Source organism: Macaca mulatta, chromosome 14, assembly GCF_049350105.2.
Source record: "Macaca mulatta isolate MMU2019108-1 chromosome 14, T2T-MMU8v2.0, whole genome shotgun sequence".
NCBI classification, from domain to species: Eukaryota; Metazoa; Chordata; class Mammalia; order Primates; family Cercopithecidae; genus Macaca; species Macaca mulatta.
Window position 1 is genome coordinate 48629875 of NC_133419.1, and position 18632 is coordinate 48648506.

At 47.3% G+C, this 18632-nt stretch overlaps 1 protein-coding gene across 50 annotated transcripts in view; it reads left to right on the forward strand.

Moving 5' to 3' along the window:
• Positions 1-18632, forward strand: part of PLEKHA7 (pleckstrin homology domain containing A7) — a 246417-nt gene that overhangs the window by 195638 nt on the left and 32147 nt on the right. For 45 of the 50 annotated variants that reach the window (XM_077963192.1, XM_077963195.1, XM_077963201.1 and 42 more), the window contains 4 exons: positions 3104-3574; positions 12082-12604; positions 13450-13536; positions 16547-16600. In XM_077963192.1, the coding sequence (XP_077819318.1) occupies positions 3104-3574; positions 12082-12604; positions 13450-13536; positions 16547-16600 (1135 nt within the window). The remainder of the gene's footprint in view (positions 1-3103; positions 3575-12081; positions 12605-13449; positions 13537-16546; positions 16601-18632) is intronic. The other 5 variants (XM_028833615.2, XM_077963221.1, XM_077963223.1 and 2 more) reach the window with 1 other exon arrangement.

The following is an 18632-nucleotide window of genomic DNA, read 5'->3' on the forward strand; positions in this document are numbered from 1 at the left end:
CCTCCTGAGTAGCTGGGACTACAGGTACACACCACCATGCCCAGCTAATTTTTGTATTTTTGGTAGAGTCGGGGTTTCACCATGTTGGTCAGGCTGTTCTCGAACCCCTGACCTCAGGTGATTCACCTTCCTTGGCATGCCACCACACCCAGCTGAATTACTTTTTCTTTAAGCATGGGCTCCTGAATATTTCCCATATTTTCCTCCTACTGGAATTTATAGAGCCACTGAATGTTAACAATGGATGGGCCCTCACTCATCAATATCTCAATATGTCATTGTAAAATGATTTAATAGGCAGGACCCCTTCCAGTATAAGTAGCAGAAACCAAACTCAAACTAATAACTGAAAAAGGGAATTTAGGCCCGGCAGGGTGGCTCATGCTTGTAATCTTAAAACTTTGGGGGGCTGAGGCAGGTGGACCATTTGAACCCAGGAGTTTGAGACCAGCCTGGGCAACATAGCGAGACCCAGTTTCTACAAATTTTTTTTTTTTTAATTAGCAGAGCATGGTGGCATGCACCTGTAGTCCCAGCTACTCAGGAGGCTGAGGTGGGAGGATCACTTAAGCCCAGCAGATCAAGGCTACAGTGAGCCATGATCATGCCACTGCACTGCAGCCTGGGTGAGAGAGCAAGATGCTGTTAAAAAAAAGAAGAAGAAGAAGGAATTTATTTATTAACAACTAAAAAATCCAAAGAGATATCTGGTTTACATATGGTTAGATGTAGGAGCTTAAGCCAAGTTTTTAGGATTGTATGTTTCTCCACCTGCTTTCCTTTGTGTTAACTTCATTCTTAAGCGGTGCCTTCCCACACAATTGCAGCAGCTCCAACCCAAGTCCCAGGGCTGACTCTGATTGGCCTGGAGTAGTCAACTCCTGAACCAGTCACTGAGACTGTGGACCCTCAGCTGGACAGGGAGTCAGCAGCACCTGAACCACCTGGACTGAGGGTAGGAGAAAGTGATCCCCAAATGAAAATTGAAATGCTGTTATCAGAAGGGCAGTGGATACAGCGTGGAGGTTGGAGAGGAAAGAAGTCCTCTGTTGGATAAAAGGAGTTCCAAAGATGCATTATTTTTTTCCACAAAGCTTGGGGTTTCCATGGAAAAGACATTGGTACATGAACAGCGAGAAGAGTGATTGCTTTTCTCAGTTCTCCCTGTATATTAGTCCATTCTCACACTGCTATGAAGAACTGCCCAAGAATGGATAATTTATAAAGGAAAGAGGTTTATTGACTCACAGTTCCACATGGCTGGGGAGGCCTCAAGAAACTTACAATCATGGTGGAAGGGAAAGCAAACATGTCCTTCTTTGCATGATGGCAGGAAGAAGTGCCAAGCAAAAAGAGAAAAGCTGCTTCTAAAACCATCAGATCTCATGAGAACATGCTCACTGTCAGGAAAACAGCATGAGGGTACCCTCCCTCATGATTCAATTTCCTACCACCAGATCCTTCCCACGACACATGGGGATTATGGGAACTACAGTTCAAGATGAGATTTGGGTGAGGACACAGCCAAACCATATCACCCTGCCTAAGTTAAAGGCAACAGACCCACACACAGTGAAAAGCAGACCCCATGTGGAGGATTGTATTTTCACATTATATTGACATTCTAACTAGCTCTGGCTCTCAGGGTGAGTTGATTCTGCCCTGAATCTGTGTTGATTATTGGTAGCTGAGGTTCTGAAGTTGTTGCAAAGACACCTGGGGTGTGGCCACCGAGATGTAAATGCAGTAGCATTTCTATTATGTACTCTCATGTGGAGAAGAAAATGCCTCTGGCTTGGCCCCATTTTGAGTGGTGGATCTTAAGGCCAGGACCTTTTTTTTTTTTTTTTTTTTTAAACCAAGGAGTATAGCTAAACCAGCTGCCCCATCTAAGTAAAGGTCTTTGGTAATTTTTCTAGTCCATCTGAGCTGAGCTGGAACAAGTTCTCTTGCCTCCCTAATCTAAATTCTGTGAAGCTTGTGGAGCCACTATTGTATCCCTGGTGCCAGGTGATCAGGATGCAGACAACTAGGACCCTGCCCCAAGGAGGCAGAGAGAAGGGCAGCTTACCGGGGGAGATGGACCATGAAAGAGAAGCCCTCCACCATGTCCCAAAGCTCCTCCTGTAGCCTCAGTTCACACCCTGACCTATCACCCCACCCCATTCTCTCTTATAGCTTCCAGGTTTGCACGGACACATGTGGAGAGGCAGTAGAGCAAAGCCTACCACACATGGGCTCTGGAGTCTACCTGGGTTTAAGCCCAGGCTCCACTCTGTTCCAGCTGTTTGATCTTGGGCAAACAATCGATCTTCTCTGTGCCTCAGTTTCCTTATTGTTAAAATCTGACTAATAATACTCCACAGAATTGTTGTAGATAGACATGAGAGTTGTTTCTGTTTGAACTGTTCCCTGATAAGATAGAAACAGGTTGCTGTTCACATAAAGAGGTTGCTGTGCCCATTCTCTATTCACCATCTTTGAAGAGTGTTAATTATGCTATCATTTGTACTTTGGGCTGTGCTAGAGACCAGTGGGAGGGATCGTGAGCTCAGGAGCTTTCCATTTAAGCCCCAGACAGACAAACGGATAAATCGCAAAAGGAAAAGGCAAGATCAGTAGCACAGAGTAGAATGGGAGCACAGGAGTGGTCTTCATGTGAATGTCACATGTATAATTTATTCATTCTCTCTTGCAGTAGTAGTTACAGAGTGCCTATTTTATACCAGTCATTGTGTAGAAGTTCTGGGCATATGATGATCAGCCAGATGGGCCTCTGGCCAAAAAGAACTCATAGTTTATTTGGGAGCTAGATGAATAAACACAGTTATGGTCCAGTGCGGTTAGTGTGACAGTGGGATCAGCATAAGATCCTATTCTAAATTGGAAGTGTATGTCGGGGCGGCTTCCTGGAGGAGGTGTTGTTTAAGCCAGATCCCCAAAGGAGCAGAAGTTAGGCAGGCAGAGTGAGGACACGAGCATGAAAGGTGTTCTGGGCAGAGGGAATAGCCTGTGCAAAGGCCTGCAGGTGATTGAGTGTACAGTGCATTTCATCGTGGAGTCTTGGCTGTGGAGCAAACTGAATGTGCTGCTGTCATTGCAGGGATATGGAGAAGGTGGAGCGGCAGGCTGTCCCCCAGGCCAACCACACAGAGTCCTGTCACGAATGTGGCCGGGTGGGACCCGGACATACGAGAGATTGTTCTCATCATGGCCATGATGACACTGTCAACTTCGAGAGGCAGGAGCAGGAGGGAGAGCAGTACCGTTCCCAGAGGGACCCGCTGGAGGGCAAGCGGGACCGGAGCAAGGCCAGGTCTCCATACTCGCCGGCTGAGGAGGATGCCTTGTTTATGGATTTACCCAGTGGTCCAAGAGGCCAGCAGGCACAGCCCCAACGGGCAGAGAAGAATGGAATGTTGCCTGCCTCATATGGCCCAGGAGAACAGAATGGGACTGGCGGGTACCAGCGGGCCTTTCCTCCCAGGATCAACCCTGAAAAACACAGCCAAAGGAAGAGCAATCTGGCCCAGGTGGAGCACTGGGCAAGGGCCCAGAAGGGGGACAGCAGGAGGTGAGTAATAGACTCAGGATCACTGCTTATAATGAGTGCAATAATGTAGTGGCAATAGCTGTCATTTAGCGAGCACTTGCTGTGTAAGGGCGGCCTTAAACTCTTTACCACCATTACCTACGTAAATCCCTGTAACAACCCTGCAAGAAAGGGTGATATTCCTTGACAGAAACTGAGGCTTGGAGAAGTCAAGGAACCTGCCCACAGCACACAGGTGGTAAGGCCAGAGTTCAGTCCTGGGTCTGTGAGCCTCCAAGGCCCCCACGCGATTACACCAGAGTCTTTTCTACTCCTCAGAGAATGCCTTGAGACATTCAGCATGTAAATGATAACCAGTCTTCTCCTCTTTTGCTGCTACTTCTCTACATCCAAGAAATGTTTATAGAAACTAGAGTAAATAGAGATTCATTTTTAATTCCAGGCACATACAGAAGTGCATCGGCACTGTTGACATTGGGCTTTATCAGATACATTCCTTCAAGAAGATTTTAATTATTTAGAAGGCATGCATATCTTGCTATTTGCCAAGCACTGTCTGTATTTTATTATAATTTCAGATTAATTAGGACACATTTCTGAATGTGAAGAATTCAGGGTCACTAGCTTCCCTGTTGTCCCCAGAAGCCACTGTGCTTTGTCTTCATTATGAAAGACGTGACAGATTTCGCTCACTATTTTCAGGCTTCTAAACAAATCACTGACAAGAGAGGAGATAGCAAAGCCAATGTGCATTCAGAGAGCTCCCCAGGGATTGCAGTGGATGTGCCAGCATCCAGACCAAGTCTGCCACAGGCCTGATAACATGCTCTGAAAGGTCACACTTCCTTCTCCCTGTTGGCCAGGCCCAAGCTTTCTACCTGTGGATTCTGGAGGTGGTCAGTGCTCCTAGGGGAATAGCCTAGTCCTGTTTTCAAGTATGTGGGTGTGTTGTTCATATGTAGGTTGCTGTAGCCTCTTTAATCTGGTCCAGCTGGGCAGTTGTGAGAGTGGATGGTGGAAAAATCACAATGGAGCCTTCCTAAGTAACTGATAGACATTGTTGTGGAGCAGACTAGAAGAGAAGGCCTGTTATGCTGTAGCTAAGACACCTTCCCATTCCCAACTGGGAATGACCAGGTGTCAATTCTGTTTGTTCACATTTTGTATCTTATTAATAAAACAGAAAGCTACTGTCTGAGGACACAGGGAAGGGAAGCTGCTCTTCTTGGTGCTGACCTAAGTAGCCCCCTGGTAGGTGGTTGTAAGATGACCTTACTGCTGAGCGAGGTTGGAAAGTTGGCAGGGGTAATGTAATGTGGGTCCTCATTCTCCAAAGTAAGGCATTTGAATTTTATTTGAAAAAGCAATAGGGAACCACTGGAAGGTTTTAAGCAGGTAAGTGATGTGATCTGATGAATATTTCATGAAGAAGGTAAGAGCCTAGGAAGGAGGCTATTGCAGTAGTCCATGAGGGTGACAATGGAAATAGGATGAATAAACCAATTTGAGATACATTTTGGAGGTTGAAACAGCAAAGGTTGTAAGTGAATTCGAATGCAGGATGAGGGAAACAACAAGGATGATGTGTAGAATTTTGAAAACTTTGTTTAATTTTTGTGGATACATAGTAGGTACATGTATTTATGGGTATATGAGATCTTTTGATACAGGCATGCAATATGTAATAATCAAAACAGGGTAACTGGGGTGTCCATCACCTCGGGCAATTTATCATTTCTTTGTGTTATAAGCATTCAATTGTACCCTTTTAGTTATTTTTTATTTTTTAAATTAAGATAAAGATGTAATCTTGCTACGTTGACCAGACTGGATTCGAACTTCTGGCTTCAAGCAATCCTCCCATCTTGGCCTCCCAAAGTGCTGAGATTATAGGCATGACCCACTGCACCTGACCCCTTTTTAGTTATTTTTAAATGTACAATAAATTGTTGTTGACTATAATCATCCTGCTATGCTATCAAATACTAGCTCTTACTGATTCTATCTAACTATATTTTTGTACCCATTAAGCATCCCTACTCCCCCCTGCCCACTACCCTTCCCAGCCTCTGGTAACCATCATTCTACTCTCTATCTCCATGAGTTCAATTGTTTTAATTTTTAGCTCCCACAAATGAGTGAGAACATGCAAAGTTTGTCTTTCTGTGCCTGGCTTATTTCACTTAACATAATGTCCCCGAGTTCCATCTATGTTGTTGCAAATGACAGGATTTCATTCTTTTTTATGGCTGAACAGTACTCCATTGAGTATAAGTACCACATTTTGCTTATCCATTCATCTGCTGATGGACACTTAGGTTGCTTCCAAATCTTGGCTATTGTGAATAATGCTACAATAAACAGACCTAGAGAATTTTGACTTGAGCAGCTGGGTGGTTACTGAGATGGGGAAGGATAAGGAAGGAACAAGTTGGAGGAAATCAGGATTTCCATTTTGGACATGTAAGTAGGGAGTTAGAGTTCTGGACATGGGTGGAGTGGAGTTAGCATTCAGGTTTGGCTTGGTTAATAGGTAGATATGGTGCTGTGCAGCAGATATAAGCATAGGTAAGAGACATGAGCTTGATGAGGAATGTGGTCCTTTTGGAGTGTCCAGGTAGAAATGACCAGGAGGCTATAGGGAATGTGGGTACAGGCTGTAGAGGGATTCTAGAGTCATTGCCTTAGAGATGGTAACTAATGCCCTGGCAGTAGTTGAGATTAACCAGGGTGGAATGCTTAGAGCCATGTTTCTTAATCCTATCTGCATGGTTTGATCATTTGAGGCCCAACCCCAGAGATTTTGATATAGTTGGTCTGGGGTGAGGTCAAGCCATCAGTATGTTTTCAAAGCTCCTTAGGTTGGCCAGGTATGCTGGTTGATGCCTATAATCCCAGCACTTTGGGAGGCTGAGGTGGTAGGATCGCTTGAGTCCAGAAGTTTGAAACCAACCTGGGCAACATAGCAAGACACCATCTCTACCAAAAAATTTTTTTTTTTATTTTTTAAGTTACCTGGATGTGGTGGCATGCACCTGTGGTCCCAGCTTCTTGGGAGGCTAAGGCGGGATGATCACTTGAGCCCATGAGTTCAAGGCTGCAATGAGTTATGACTGTACCACTGCACTCCAGCCTGGGTGACAGAGCAAAAACCTGTCTCCAAAAAATAAATAATAAATAAATAATACATATATACAACTCCCTAGGTGATTCTAGTGCACGTCCACAGTCAAGAAACTGTTGCTAGGCTGTACATTGGAATCACCTAGAGAGTTTCAACATTTGGTGAGGCCTTAGTCCCCTGAGCAGAAATCTGACTCCATTGGTCTGGGTTGCAGCCTGGACATAAGGTTTTTAGGAAGCACATTTTCCCCCGTCCCTCCTCCCACAGTGATCTAATGGGCAGCCGGGACTAAGAATCCTCAACTGAGAGAGCACAGTCGCAGAGGGCCAACAACAGAACACTGAGGACCCCCAGCCTAAGGGTCAGGCAAAAACTAAGTCACTTGAAGGAGGTGAGGAGAAGATGGGGGAGGAAAACTGGAGGTTCTGTGGGGGAGAGTTTCAGTTGGAAGGAGTCCAGGCAGCAGTGCACGGTGCTGCAGGTAAGGACTTCCACCTGGCTGTGGTGCCGCCTTTCCTTTTTTTTTGTTTTTGTTTTTTTTTTCTACCAAAAGCAGATACTTGAGACGTAGTACCTTTCAAGGAGGCTGAGCACCCCTGAAGGAAAGTCCAGAACGTGGCGGGTCTTTTGCTCGGTAGCAGAAACCCTTTTTCCACTGAGCTGCTTGAGGGGCTTAGATGGGCAAACCTGAATTGCCATCCTTAATAGAGCTACAGTGTCAAAGTTAGCTCAGGAGGCAGAGTAAAAGGAGGCATTGAAATCAGTAAGACGGCATGGCCAGTGAGAAATCCTTCGTGGCAGGGGCACAGAAAAAACTGTCAAAAGCTGGGTGACTGATATGCAGTGATAAGTTGTCAGTTATGAAATGTCTCTACATAACTGCTCCAGTAGCCTGTAAACCATGTTATTCTACTACACATAATGGCCTGAATTTGAGAGTTGGGAGTGGGGTGTGCATCAGAGACCTAAAGAATGAGAAGTTTACAGGGAAGTAAGAGGTGGGTGGGGAGGGCACAGGACTTTCCCTGGGATGCAAGATGGGGATTTGAGCCATTCTTATCTAAGGGGCAGAGAGACATCAGGTCTGTAGAGGAGAACAGCTCATTGGCTTTGGAGGTCACTGAGCACACAGTGAGAGAAATTTCATTCTAGTAGGGGAAGCAGATCTCAATGGGCTAGAAAGTGAATAAAAGTGAAGAACTGAAGACAGAAGATAGAACAGAAAATGCTGTCAATCTTTAAGTGAGCAAAGTGTCTCCGTCTCTGATCATTCTCTTGTATTTTAAAAGGCCTGCCTCTTATAGTCCCAGGTATTTTTTTTCTTAAAGATATATTTGTAGTCTCTTACAGTAAGTCATAATGGATCTGGCTGCTGAATAAAGGAACCTCCTCCATTTTCCATTTGAAAATATGTGAGATAGATATCTCTGTTTTGCATATCATCAAGACTGCTAATCTCATTAGACTGAGCACATTAAGACATTGGGAGGAGGGTTATTTGAACTGCAATATGATCCTGTATTTTTGGCTTTAAACCAACAGGGAATTATTTCTAATGGGAGATACATATTTCACATCATTAAACTTTTTTAGAATATGGTTTGTGGGAGACAGACTGACATACTCCTAGAATCTTACTGTATTTTAAGAGCTTGTTTTGAAATTTTAGGCTTTCATTTTCCCACCCTGACCTCCCAGTGTTTAACGTAATGCATACTTGTAAAATAGAAAGGTTGGGGTGGGGAATAGAGTTAGGATCAGGAGATTCAAACACTACAGTATAGAACAGAGTAGAAAGTGGGAGTCCTGTGTGATTGGAAGTTAGGTTGAGGAACATCTGCTGAGTAAAGTATAATAATTGGTCATAAAAAATGATACTGCATTTCCACATGACCATTTCTGTAGTGGCTGTATCAGAATATCTTGTTTAGTGCCTGTTCAGTGACAGGGAGGCCCTGTGGCCACAGAGCATGGTGTGAGGAGACCTTGAGCCCAGTTTTTGGGTAAGACCGGAGGTTGGGGGGCCAGCAAATGGATCTGCTGTTAGGGGCAAAGCTACTCTGGAAGCTCCCACTTGCTCCCATGGGGTCTATACCTCAGCCACAGTACCACCTCCTCCTGTGTTCCTCCTCCATAGTCAGTTACCTTGTTTTGGCCCCTGGAGCCAGGGCTCACCATTGTACCGGTACCTTGGGGTCACTCCGAAATGGCAGACTATGTGTAAATGGAGGGTACAGCTTAGAGGATAAGCTCGGGGATTTGGGGTGCTGCTAGCGGGGCAGTGGAGAGGTGAGGGTGGACTCTGACCTTCCAGGCACTGTAGGCAGGCAAGGGAGTGAGCTGCAGAGCCAGCCGGGAAGGGCGTATGGGTGGGAGCACGGCTCTGAAATGCTTTGCATAGTTTGCATTTTGCTTCTGACAGAATGAACAATGGTTAGTCAAGTCCCGAACTCCCCAGAGGAAGCCTCCAGCCTGGTTTCCGCCACCGCTACCACCTCTGTTTTGAGGATTCAGGCACTGCCCCGTCTCAGAGGCACATTTGTGTCTAACTTTGGGAAATCAATAGCAAACCCTGCCACCTAGTGACAGGCTGACTCACTTGGCAGGCGTGACAAGTAGGTTGAAGAGATCTTAAAGTTATCTCCTGCAATGGCAAAGATAGCTTTATTTGAATGACAACTATTTCAAATCCTCACAGCAATTTTCAAAATGGTTCTTACTATCCCCATTTTGTAATAAGGAAAGTGAGACTTAGAGGGCTTGGATGATACTTGCCTGAAGTCATATAGCTAAAGTGATTAAATGAGTTGAGTTTTAAAACAATTAGAACAGTTTCTCAAACTTTACAGAGCACTAGAATCTCCTGGAGGGCTTGTTAAGACACTGATGCCTGGGCGCCATCCCCTGATTAGGTAGGTCTGAGGTGGGGCTGATAACAAGCATTTTAAAAATATATCTTATTTTTAATTGACAAATAACGATTATATGTATGGGATAGATGTGGTGTTTTAATATATGTATACATTGTGAAATGATTACATCAAACCAATTGACATATTCATCACCTTATCTGCTTATTCTTTTTGGTGATAAGAACATTTAAAATCTACTTTTAGTAATTTTGAAATATACATTATTATTAACCATTGTCACTATGCCTGTGCTGTAGGTCACCAGAACTTATTCCTCCTAACTGAAACTTTGCACCCTTGGACCAACAGCTCCTCTTCCATCTCTCTTATCCCTCCCAAACCTCTGGTAACCACCTCTCTACTTTGTTCTTCTATGAGTTTGACCTTTTTAGATCCCACATATAAGTGAGGTCATACACAGTATTTGTCTTTCCATGCCTGGCTTATTTCATTAACTTGCATTTTTAACAAGTCCCCAGGTGGTGCTGATGCTGGTGGCACACAGGCCACACTTTGAGTAGTGTTGGCTTGGAACAATGTCTGCAACAATGTCAGCACCAAATAAATGTTAGATAAAATTGATAGGTGAAGGCGGAGTCAGAATTGACCTCAAGCCTGTCTGACTATAAAACTTGTTTTCTTTTTACAACATCATGCTGCCTCTCAGGCTTAGTAAAATTCCATACTTCGTCCCTTGCTTAATTTTTTTTCCTTCTCAGAAAATAAAGTGGAGGCTGGGCACGGTAGCTCATGCCTGTAATCCCAGCACTTTGATAGGCTAAGGCAGGCAGATCTCTTGAGGTCAGGAGTTCAAGACCAGCCTGGCCAACATGGTGAAACCCTGCTTCCACTAAAAATACAAAAATTAGCCAGGCATGGTGGTGCACACCTGTAGTCCCAGCTACTCAGAAGGCTGAGGCAGGAGAATCCCTTAAACCCGGGAGGTGGAGGTTGCAGTGAGCAGAGATTGCACCACTGCACTCCAGCCTGGGCAAAAGAGCAAGAATCTGTCTCAAAAAAGAAAGAAAATAAGATGCCTAGTTGGTGGTAGTTTTTGAAATCATATCCAGCTTTGTGTGCTGGAGTGTTTATTGAAGGGCTAATTATGCATAGGACTTTCTTAGACTGTGGACAATACCATGGTCTGAAACACAGCTCCTGTCTTTCAAGAATTTTCACCTTGGCCTGGGAAAACATGTCTTGCAAGTATGAAAAGATCACATCAATATAGGACCTTGGAAAAGTTACAGGCAGTGTGATAACTAGGTCAAACAGAGCTGGATCACTGAGGGCTGTGGCACTGCAGAAGGTCCACATGGGGAAGGCATGGGCCAGCATCCTGGAGAATGAGTAAGACTTGGGTAAATAGAGCAAGGGGAGACCATCCAGGTAGGGGGAGGGAAGAACAGTGTTATAAGAGTAAGGAGGGACAGGAAGGGTACACACGTTAGTGAAGGACCTTCTGTGTATCAGACATGGAGATTGCATTTCCTAACCTGTCTCATTGATTCCTCAGAAGAGCCTTACGAGGCAGGTAATACTGTCCTCATGTTACAAGTAAGGAAATGGAAGTTCAGAGTCAGGTAAGCTGCCTAGGGTCACAAAGCCAGCAAGTATAAAGCTCGGCTTCAAACCCAGGTTAGACTCCTACCTTTCCTTTTTCCACTGCAAGATATTGCTCAGGTGTGGAGGAGGCTGGGCCAGGACTAGGGTGGGGCTGACTGTCAGGCACCAGCACATGCAGGGGTGACCCTGAGATGGAGTACTTCCTTCAGTTTTGGGCCCTAGGCATTTGGCGTGGCCCTGGTAGGAAGAGCAGTGAGAAAACAGCAGGCCTGCAAGGTGGGTTGAGGTCAGCTGCTAGCGAGCTGTGAGTACCAGGCTGAGGAGTTTAGACTTTATTTCACAAGTGACAAGGAGCCATGGAAATTTTTGAAATAGGGAACTGATTTGATCAGAGCACTTGACTGTGGACAAAGTAGAAACCAGTTAGGAGCATCTCAAAGTTATCTGGAGGGAGATAATTAATCAGTATCTGGTCTAGAATAGTCCAGAAAAAAGAGAACTGATGCCAGCTACTTCCTTTATGAACCTCCAGAACTTGGTGCTAAGGATACCAAGCAGAGAGAAAATCTTGGTAACCTGGAGAATTGTGAGGCCTTTTCTATAAATATGCACAGCCGTGGAAAGAGCTGACTGCTGGCAGTGGAGAGAGAAGGAAAAGCCAGGTTTAATCACATTGCACTCCAATTGATGGGCATGGGGTAGCCAAGTTGTCCTGGCAGAGGAAGTTGACAGAGAAAAATGGTTTTGGAGTTGTCTGCAAAAAGGGGAAGTGACTGAAGTCCTGGATGTCAGCCTTGATCATTCTTTTGGGGTTCTCATAGGACTCTCCCACATGCCCAGCTTTGTGGGTTTACTTAGGTATATTCCCCAAAGCCTGGCAGAACCCTCACTTGGTGGCCTGACGTGTTCTTACCCTTTCTTCTCAGTCTTCCCTTGGACCAGACGCTTCCTCGCCAGGGTCCTGGCCAATCCCTGTCCTTCCCAGAAAACTACCAGACTCTTCCCAGGAGCACCCGACACCCCTCGGGGGGCTCCTCGCCACCTCCCCGAAACCTGCCAAGTGACTACAAGTACGCGCAGGACCGAGCCAGCCACCTGAAGATGTCGAGTGAAGAGCGCCGGGCGCACCGGGATGGCACCGTGTGGCAGCTCTATGAGTGGCAGCAGCGCCAGCAGTTCCGGCACGGCAGCCCCACGGCACCTATCTGCCTCGGCTCCCCAGAGTTCACTGACCAGGGCCGGAGCAGGAGCATGCTAGAGGTGCCCCGCTCCATCTCTGTGCCTCCATCTCCCTCGGACATCCCTCCCCCAGGACCCCCAAGGGTCTTCCCACCCCGGCGGCCACACACGCCAGCAGAACGAGTCACAGTGAAGCCACCGGACCAGAGGAGGAGTGTGGACATCTCACTGGGGGATTCTCCAAGGAAGGCACGGGGCCACGCTGTCAAGGTGAGGCTCGAGAAGCTCTGCCAGGCTGCTGGGTCAGCGTGAGGGTGCCAGGAGCCTTGCCTGGTTTGAACACAAATTTGAGTAATTTGGGATAATAATGATAGCTAATACTTAGGCAGTACATTTTAATAATAGATGCCAGGCACAGTTCCCAAAGGCTTCGCTTTAAATTCTCACCACAACCCTGTGAGGTAGGTGCTATGTTTATGCCCATTTCAAAGATGAGAACTCGGCCGGGCGCGGTGGCTCACGCCTGTAATCCCAGCACTTTGGGAGGCCAAGGCGGGCGGATCACAAGGTCAGGAGATCGAGACCACGGTGAAACTCCGTCTCTACTAAAAATACAAAAAATTAGCCGGGTGCGGTTGTGGGCGCCTGTAGTCCCAGCTACTCGGGAGGCTGAGGCAGGAGAATGGCGTGAACCTGGGAGGCGGAGCTTGCAGTGAGCCGAGATCGCGCCACTGCACTCCAGCCTGGGCGACAGAGCGAGACTCCGTCTCAAAAAAAAAAAAAAAAAAAAAAAAGATGAGAACTCTGAGGTGCGGAGAGACAAAGTAACTTGCAGGGGGTCACACAACTACAAGTCAGCTTCCTTGCAGCTTGAAAGGCAGGAAAAGACATGTGTCCAGTCAGTTAAACTATTTATAACAACCCAGCTTAAGTTTTCACTTTCCAAGGGCTTTCACCGTTTAGTGTTCTAACCGTAAGAGTAAGATACGTGTGCTCATTTCATAGATGAGGAGTCTGGGGCTCAGAGGGGACCCAGGTGGCATGGGGCAGGCTGCCCTGGGAGTGGGTGGCAGAGGTTTGGGCTCCAGTGTGACTTCTTGTCTTCCCACTTGCAGAACTCGTCTCACGTGGACCGACGCTCCATGCCCTCCATGGGTTACATGACCCACACCGTCAGTGCTCCCAGTTTACATGGAAAATCGGTAAGGTGAATGACAAGACACAGCCTGCAATGCCCTATCTCATCAACGTTTTCCTTCCTCTGAGTCAGTACAATGCAGTCCAGAGGGCAGCTATCAACTCCCATTTTAGAGATGAGGAAACTGAGACTCAGAGAAGTCGAATGACTTGCTTAGGGTCACCTGGCTGTCACCGGGTCCCCAATGAAGGGGAAGAGCTTGTGGGGGAATGTAGGGGAATGTTAGGCTTATCTCCTCTTTCAAGCTGAATTTTGCCATAAATGTTTTCCAGCTACTCACCTTTTTCCGCAGGTAGTGCCTCTCCTCTCTTCCCTGATCTTTGATTAATTAATTAGTTAACTCTATCTTCAAAGCTTGAGTCTGAGACCAGGCATGGTGGTTCATACCTGCAATCCTAGCACTTTGGGAGACCGAGGTGGGTGGATCACTTGAGGCCAGGAGTTCAAGACCAGCCTCGCAAACATGGCGAAACCCCATCTCTACTAAAAATACAAAAATTAGCTGGGTGTGTTGGTATACTCCTGTGATCCCAGGTATTCGGAAGGCTGAGATACGAGAACTCAGGAGGTGGAGTTTGCAGTGAGCCAAAATCATGCTCACGCTGCTGCACTCCATCCTGAGTGACAGAGCAAGACTGTCTCAAAGCAGAAGAAAAAAAAAAAGCTTGGGTCTGGGTGAGGTTGCACTGTTGGTTGTTGCTTTCCTGAAAAAACAACTTCCTGAAGCCCTTTTACTGCCAGTGCTTTTATTTGTCCTAATGACAGAATTAACGCAGTAATTGCTTAATGGTGTCACATCAGTGCTGTCCTGGCACTGACACCAGGGTGAAGAGTGTAATTCTAGCAGCATGCTCCTGTGGTGCTAACTTCCTTGTGCTGTGTCTACACACCTGCAGCTGGAGGAGCTCTCGTTGCTTCTCACCCGGTTAAGGCGGCACCAGGCCAAGTTAGCCAGTGTGCGAAATTTCGCCATCGGCCAGTTACTGCAGCACCAGCTGACCTTTCCCACCTGCCAGGTCAGCACTGGTGGGCTTCTCTCAGGGCCGGGGGCAGGGAGTGACATGCTGGCTCGTGTTCGCTCGTGCCCATGCTCTGATCTGTCTCTGCTGTCTGCCTCTCCCTTGTTCGCTGCCTGTTTGCTTCTGGATGCTACTGCCAGATACTCTGTGGTGGTGGAGGCCGAGCCTACCCTGCTGGCACTGGGGAGGGGGACTGCATGTGGTGTAGGGGTCCTAAACTGTCGCTTCTCTGGCTGTAAGTAGTGACTGCCAGGCTGATGTGTGGTCACGTTCAAAGGGCTATGCTGGCTGACAGCCTTGTTGCCCCTGTGGCCACTCCTGGGGATGTGGAAAGGCACGTATGCGTCAGCCTGGAGGGAGATGCAGGGTACCCTCTCTTATCTGGATGGTGCCCTGCTGCCTCACAGAGCATCTTCTCATCTCATATCCTGCTAAGCCTCACAGTAAGCTGGAAGAGGTTAGTTAGGAGAGGAGTCAGGACCACACACAAGGCAAGTGGAACCAGAAGGGGAAGTGACTTGCTCAGGATCCCTCAGCTAGAAGCATGCAGGCTGCAGCCAAAATCCAAGACCTGCATGACACAATGTTCTAAACTGTTGCAAAAACATTGGGCTTTGCAAGCAAACTTCTCAAGAACTGGCTAGGGGGCTGCCCTCCCGGGTATCTTGAGCAGAAAGATTAAAGAAAAGGATTCCTCCCTGGGGTTGTCCTCAGGCAGGAATAGGTTCAGCCAATGAGGCTGGTCCTCCAGGCTGTACAGAGGTAGGCAGGGGACAGATGAGGAGGGTGACAGGACTGTTACCTTCCTTCCTTGTTCTGTTTCAGTGAGTTATGAGAGATTTAGGAAATGTATTCAGAAAAATGAATGTCAGTGCAAAAACTATCATCGGTTGTGAATCTAAGTGATCTTGAATAACCTTCTGCTCTGTCTCACTCCTGTAGCAAGTGTGTAGGGACTGAGCTGTTTGGGAAGAATGGATGGGTAAGGGATTAGTTTAGGGACACAAGACCTTGCAAGCCACTAGTGCTCCTGACAGTTGTCCCCCAGGCATTCCCATGCTTAAGAGCACTGCCTCAACTCTTCGTGTGGTTTTTCTGTGTGACTGTCTTACCTCAGAGCTGTAAGCAAAGGCCACCTGCCCCAGCTCTGGCTTGCTTGGCTGGGACCCTCTTAGTCTGCTGAGAAGATGGTGCCTGGATTATTTTTCTTGAGCTTTCACAGCTCCTCTGCCTCACGGTTAGCTTCTGTGATCTGCTACACGGGAAAGCATAAGTTTTAGGAAATCAAAGAGTCTTTTTCTTATTTTCACTGTTTCTGGTAATTATACTGAAGAGCTTGATAGATTGTCAGAGATGCCACAAACAGATGGGTCTGACCTTGCACCTGTCTCAAGTAGCTCCTGATGTGGCTACACTGGCTCCATGCTGAGCAAAAATAACCAAACTTGCAGGAAATTTCCATCAGTTGCTCGTGGTTATTCTGGAAACCAAGGTCATATTGGGACCTCCTGGGTCACCCAGGCCATCTCCCTGCCTCTTCTTGGCATCTGCCCACACCAATGAGCTTCATCTTCATGCATGTGAAGTGATCCAGACCAAAGGTTTGATGGATGGATTTGGAACAATGATGACTGATGTGCTGTAGATCAGGTGTGGCATGTGCTTCTCCGGGTGGACCTCCCAGGTCTATCTTGGGAGCACAACACTGCCTCAGCTGCCCTAGCCCTGGGGTAGGATCCTCCCTGCCAAACTTCCCCGAGCCAGTGGGGGACAAGCTGACTTTCCCCACAGTGACCTGCAAGGTCCGCCTTGCTGAAAGAGGGCTCTCAGCTGCACCAAGACGTTTGTGCTTCCTCTGTGGCCCCTGATGTGTTGGTCTGCTGTGGTTCCTTGTTCCGAAAACTGCACCATACAAATAATGCACATGGGAAACCTCCAGGTATGGAAACTCTTGGTGTTCGTAACTGTGTTTTTCCCTCTCTGCTTCATTTGAAGGCTGATGACACCTACCTTCAGCTGAAGAAAGACCTGGAGTACCTGGATCTAAAGGTGAGTGATATCAGGGTTCCTGCCTTCCTCGCATACTCACCTTTCCAAGAGTGCCACCTCACTGGAGCCAAGCCCAAAGCCAAAGGCCAGACAGGTCTTATCCAATCTGAATTCTAAATCAAGATGTCTCCCATCTTGAATCAGAAGAATTTTATTTCTTACAGACTCATACTCGGCCTTTTTTCAGTTTCTTGTGAATTTTGGTGTGAGGTCCCTGGCTTACAGAATGAAGGCACGAGACCTTGATCTCTTCCTTCTTTTGGTCAGAACCAAAAGGTCCCTCCAAAAGCAACCAGTTGCTTCTTCAGAGTCTCCAGTGGGGGCAGGGGTGTATGTTTGGTTCACTAATGTGGGTTTTCAGCCACAAGTGGTATGGTGGGTTCTTTGGTTCTGTTGCTAGGGTAGCAGGCTCCACATGGAATCGCATGGCTTTGAGGCTCACCAGTAGTCTCCCATCTCAGTTTAGGAGAAGAAGGCTGGGCCCCTCCCTGTAGGTGATAAGGCTTCAGGCTCTAAATTAGCTTTCTCAGCACAGAGAGAGCCGAGAAAACTCCTGTAGAGAAGGCAAAAGGCATTCTGCCTGGAAGAGAGCCCTATTGTTCCCTTCCCACAGTTCTCTGAAAGCTCCCACTGTGAAAGCACTTCTTACGCCTAAGCCGTGAAATAGACTGGAGGAATGTGACCTTTAGTTAGCTGTGGGTCTGAAAAGGTGGGTGAGGGGCCATGGGACACTCAGGCGACTGCCACGAGGGGCGGCATGCCTCCCTACAGTCTCCAGTGTACCTGGCTTGGGATATTTTTAATTCGGGGATCTTCATCCAGCCTCATAGAAGCAGGCGTATGAACGTCAGGTCTGAAGGAAGAAGACGGAAAGGGGGTCTCCCCATAATGAAAGGAGATCAGGGCCTTTGATCAGAAATCAGCCAGTGCAATTCTGTGTCTGTTGAACACTTGCTGTGTATGCAGATGACATGGGGAGATGCAGAAGAAAAATTGAGTCTGTCTGGTCTTGAGATACTTCCAGATAGTCTTGGGTTGGTGAAAGAAATTATCCCCAAATAACAGACTCCTCTACAATGACTAGGCAAAGATCTGTTTGGCCTGGTTCTCAGAGCTGAGATGGTGAGAATCTCTGTGGGTTACAACACTGGAGAGGCTTCTGGGAGGAGGTGGCATGTGTTTGAAGCCTTGAAGAGCCAGGGGGGCTGGGGTTGGTTGAGATTTAAAGGGAAGGAACAGTGAGAGCCAAGGAGAGCCAGGGCACAGTGGTTGTGGCCAGGGCAGCAGAGGGAGGTGGCGCTAGGTCATGCAGGCTTTTGACTCTATCCTAGGCTTTAGGAAAGAAGGTGGGTGCCATGAGCAAAAAGACCTGGCTTTAGCATGTGAGGAGAACAAGGAGCTTTCTCTCAAGGCCAGGAGGTTTTCTAACTCATATGACAGTCAGGTCACACAGAGCTTTAGGGACTGCTCTAAGTATGGTAGTAATTCCTCAGGATTCACAGTGCTCAAGCATAGCTGTGTGGACCAAATGTGGCAGCCGAGCCCGTCCTCCTGCAGCCTGTGGGGATGGGCAGGGTTGTTCCCACCATGCCTATGGAGAGAGATCCACCAGCCCCCGACCTCCACCTTCCCTGCGCAGCACCACATCCCCGTTCCTCAGCCTCCCTGACAGTCAGTCAGCAGCTGCCTGCCCATTTCTTGTCACCCCTGACCCAGGGCCCAGCGGTCCACTCAGACATACCTGTAGAGCATCCATAGTGCACCTGGGCCTATGGGAGAGGCCTAGCATGCCAGCACCACAGGTGAGTATAAAACACAGATATACCAGAGTGTTTAGTGCACGGGGTCAGAGAGAACTAAATGTGCCTGAGCAGGAGCAGTAGGAAATAGCTGCCTTCTGGTTCCTGTTTGTATGTGACAGTGGAAACTCACAGTTGGTCCTGGAGTGATGCTTGGCCTCAGGTTTGTTTTATTTCAGGATCATAGAATTTGAGCTATGTGGGATTACAGAGGGAGAAACTGAGCCACAGAA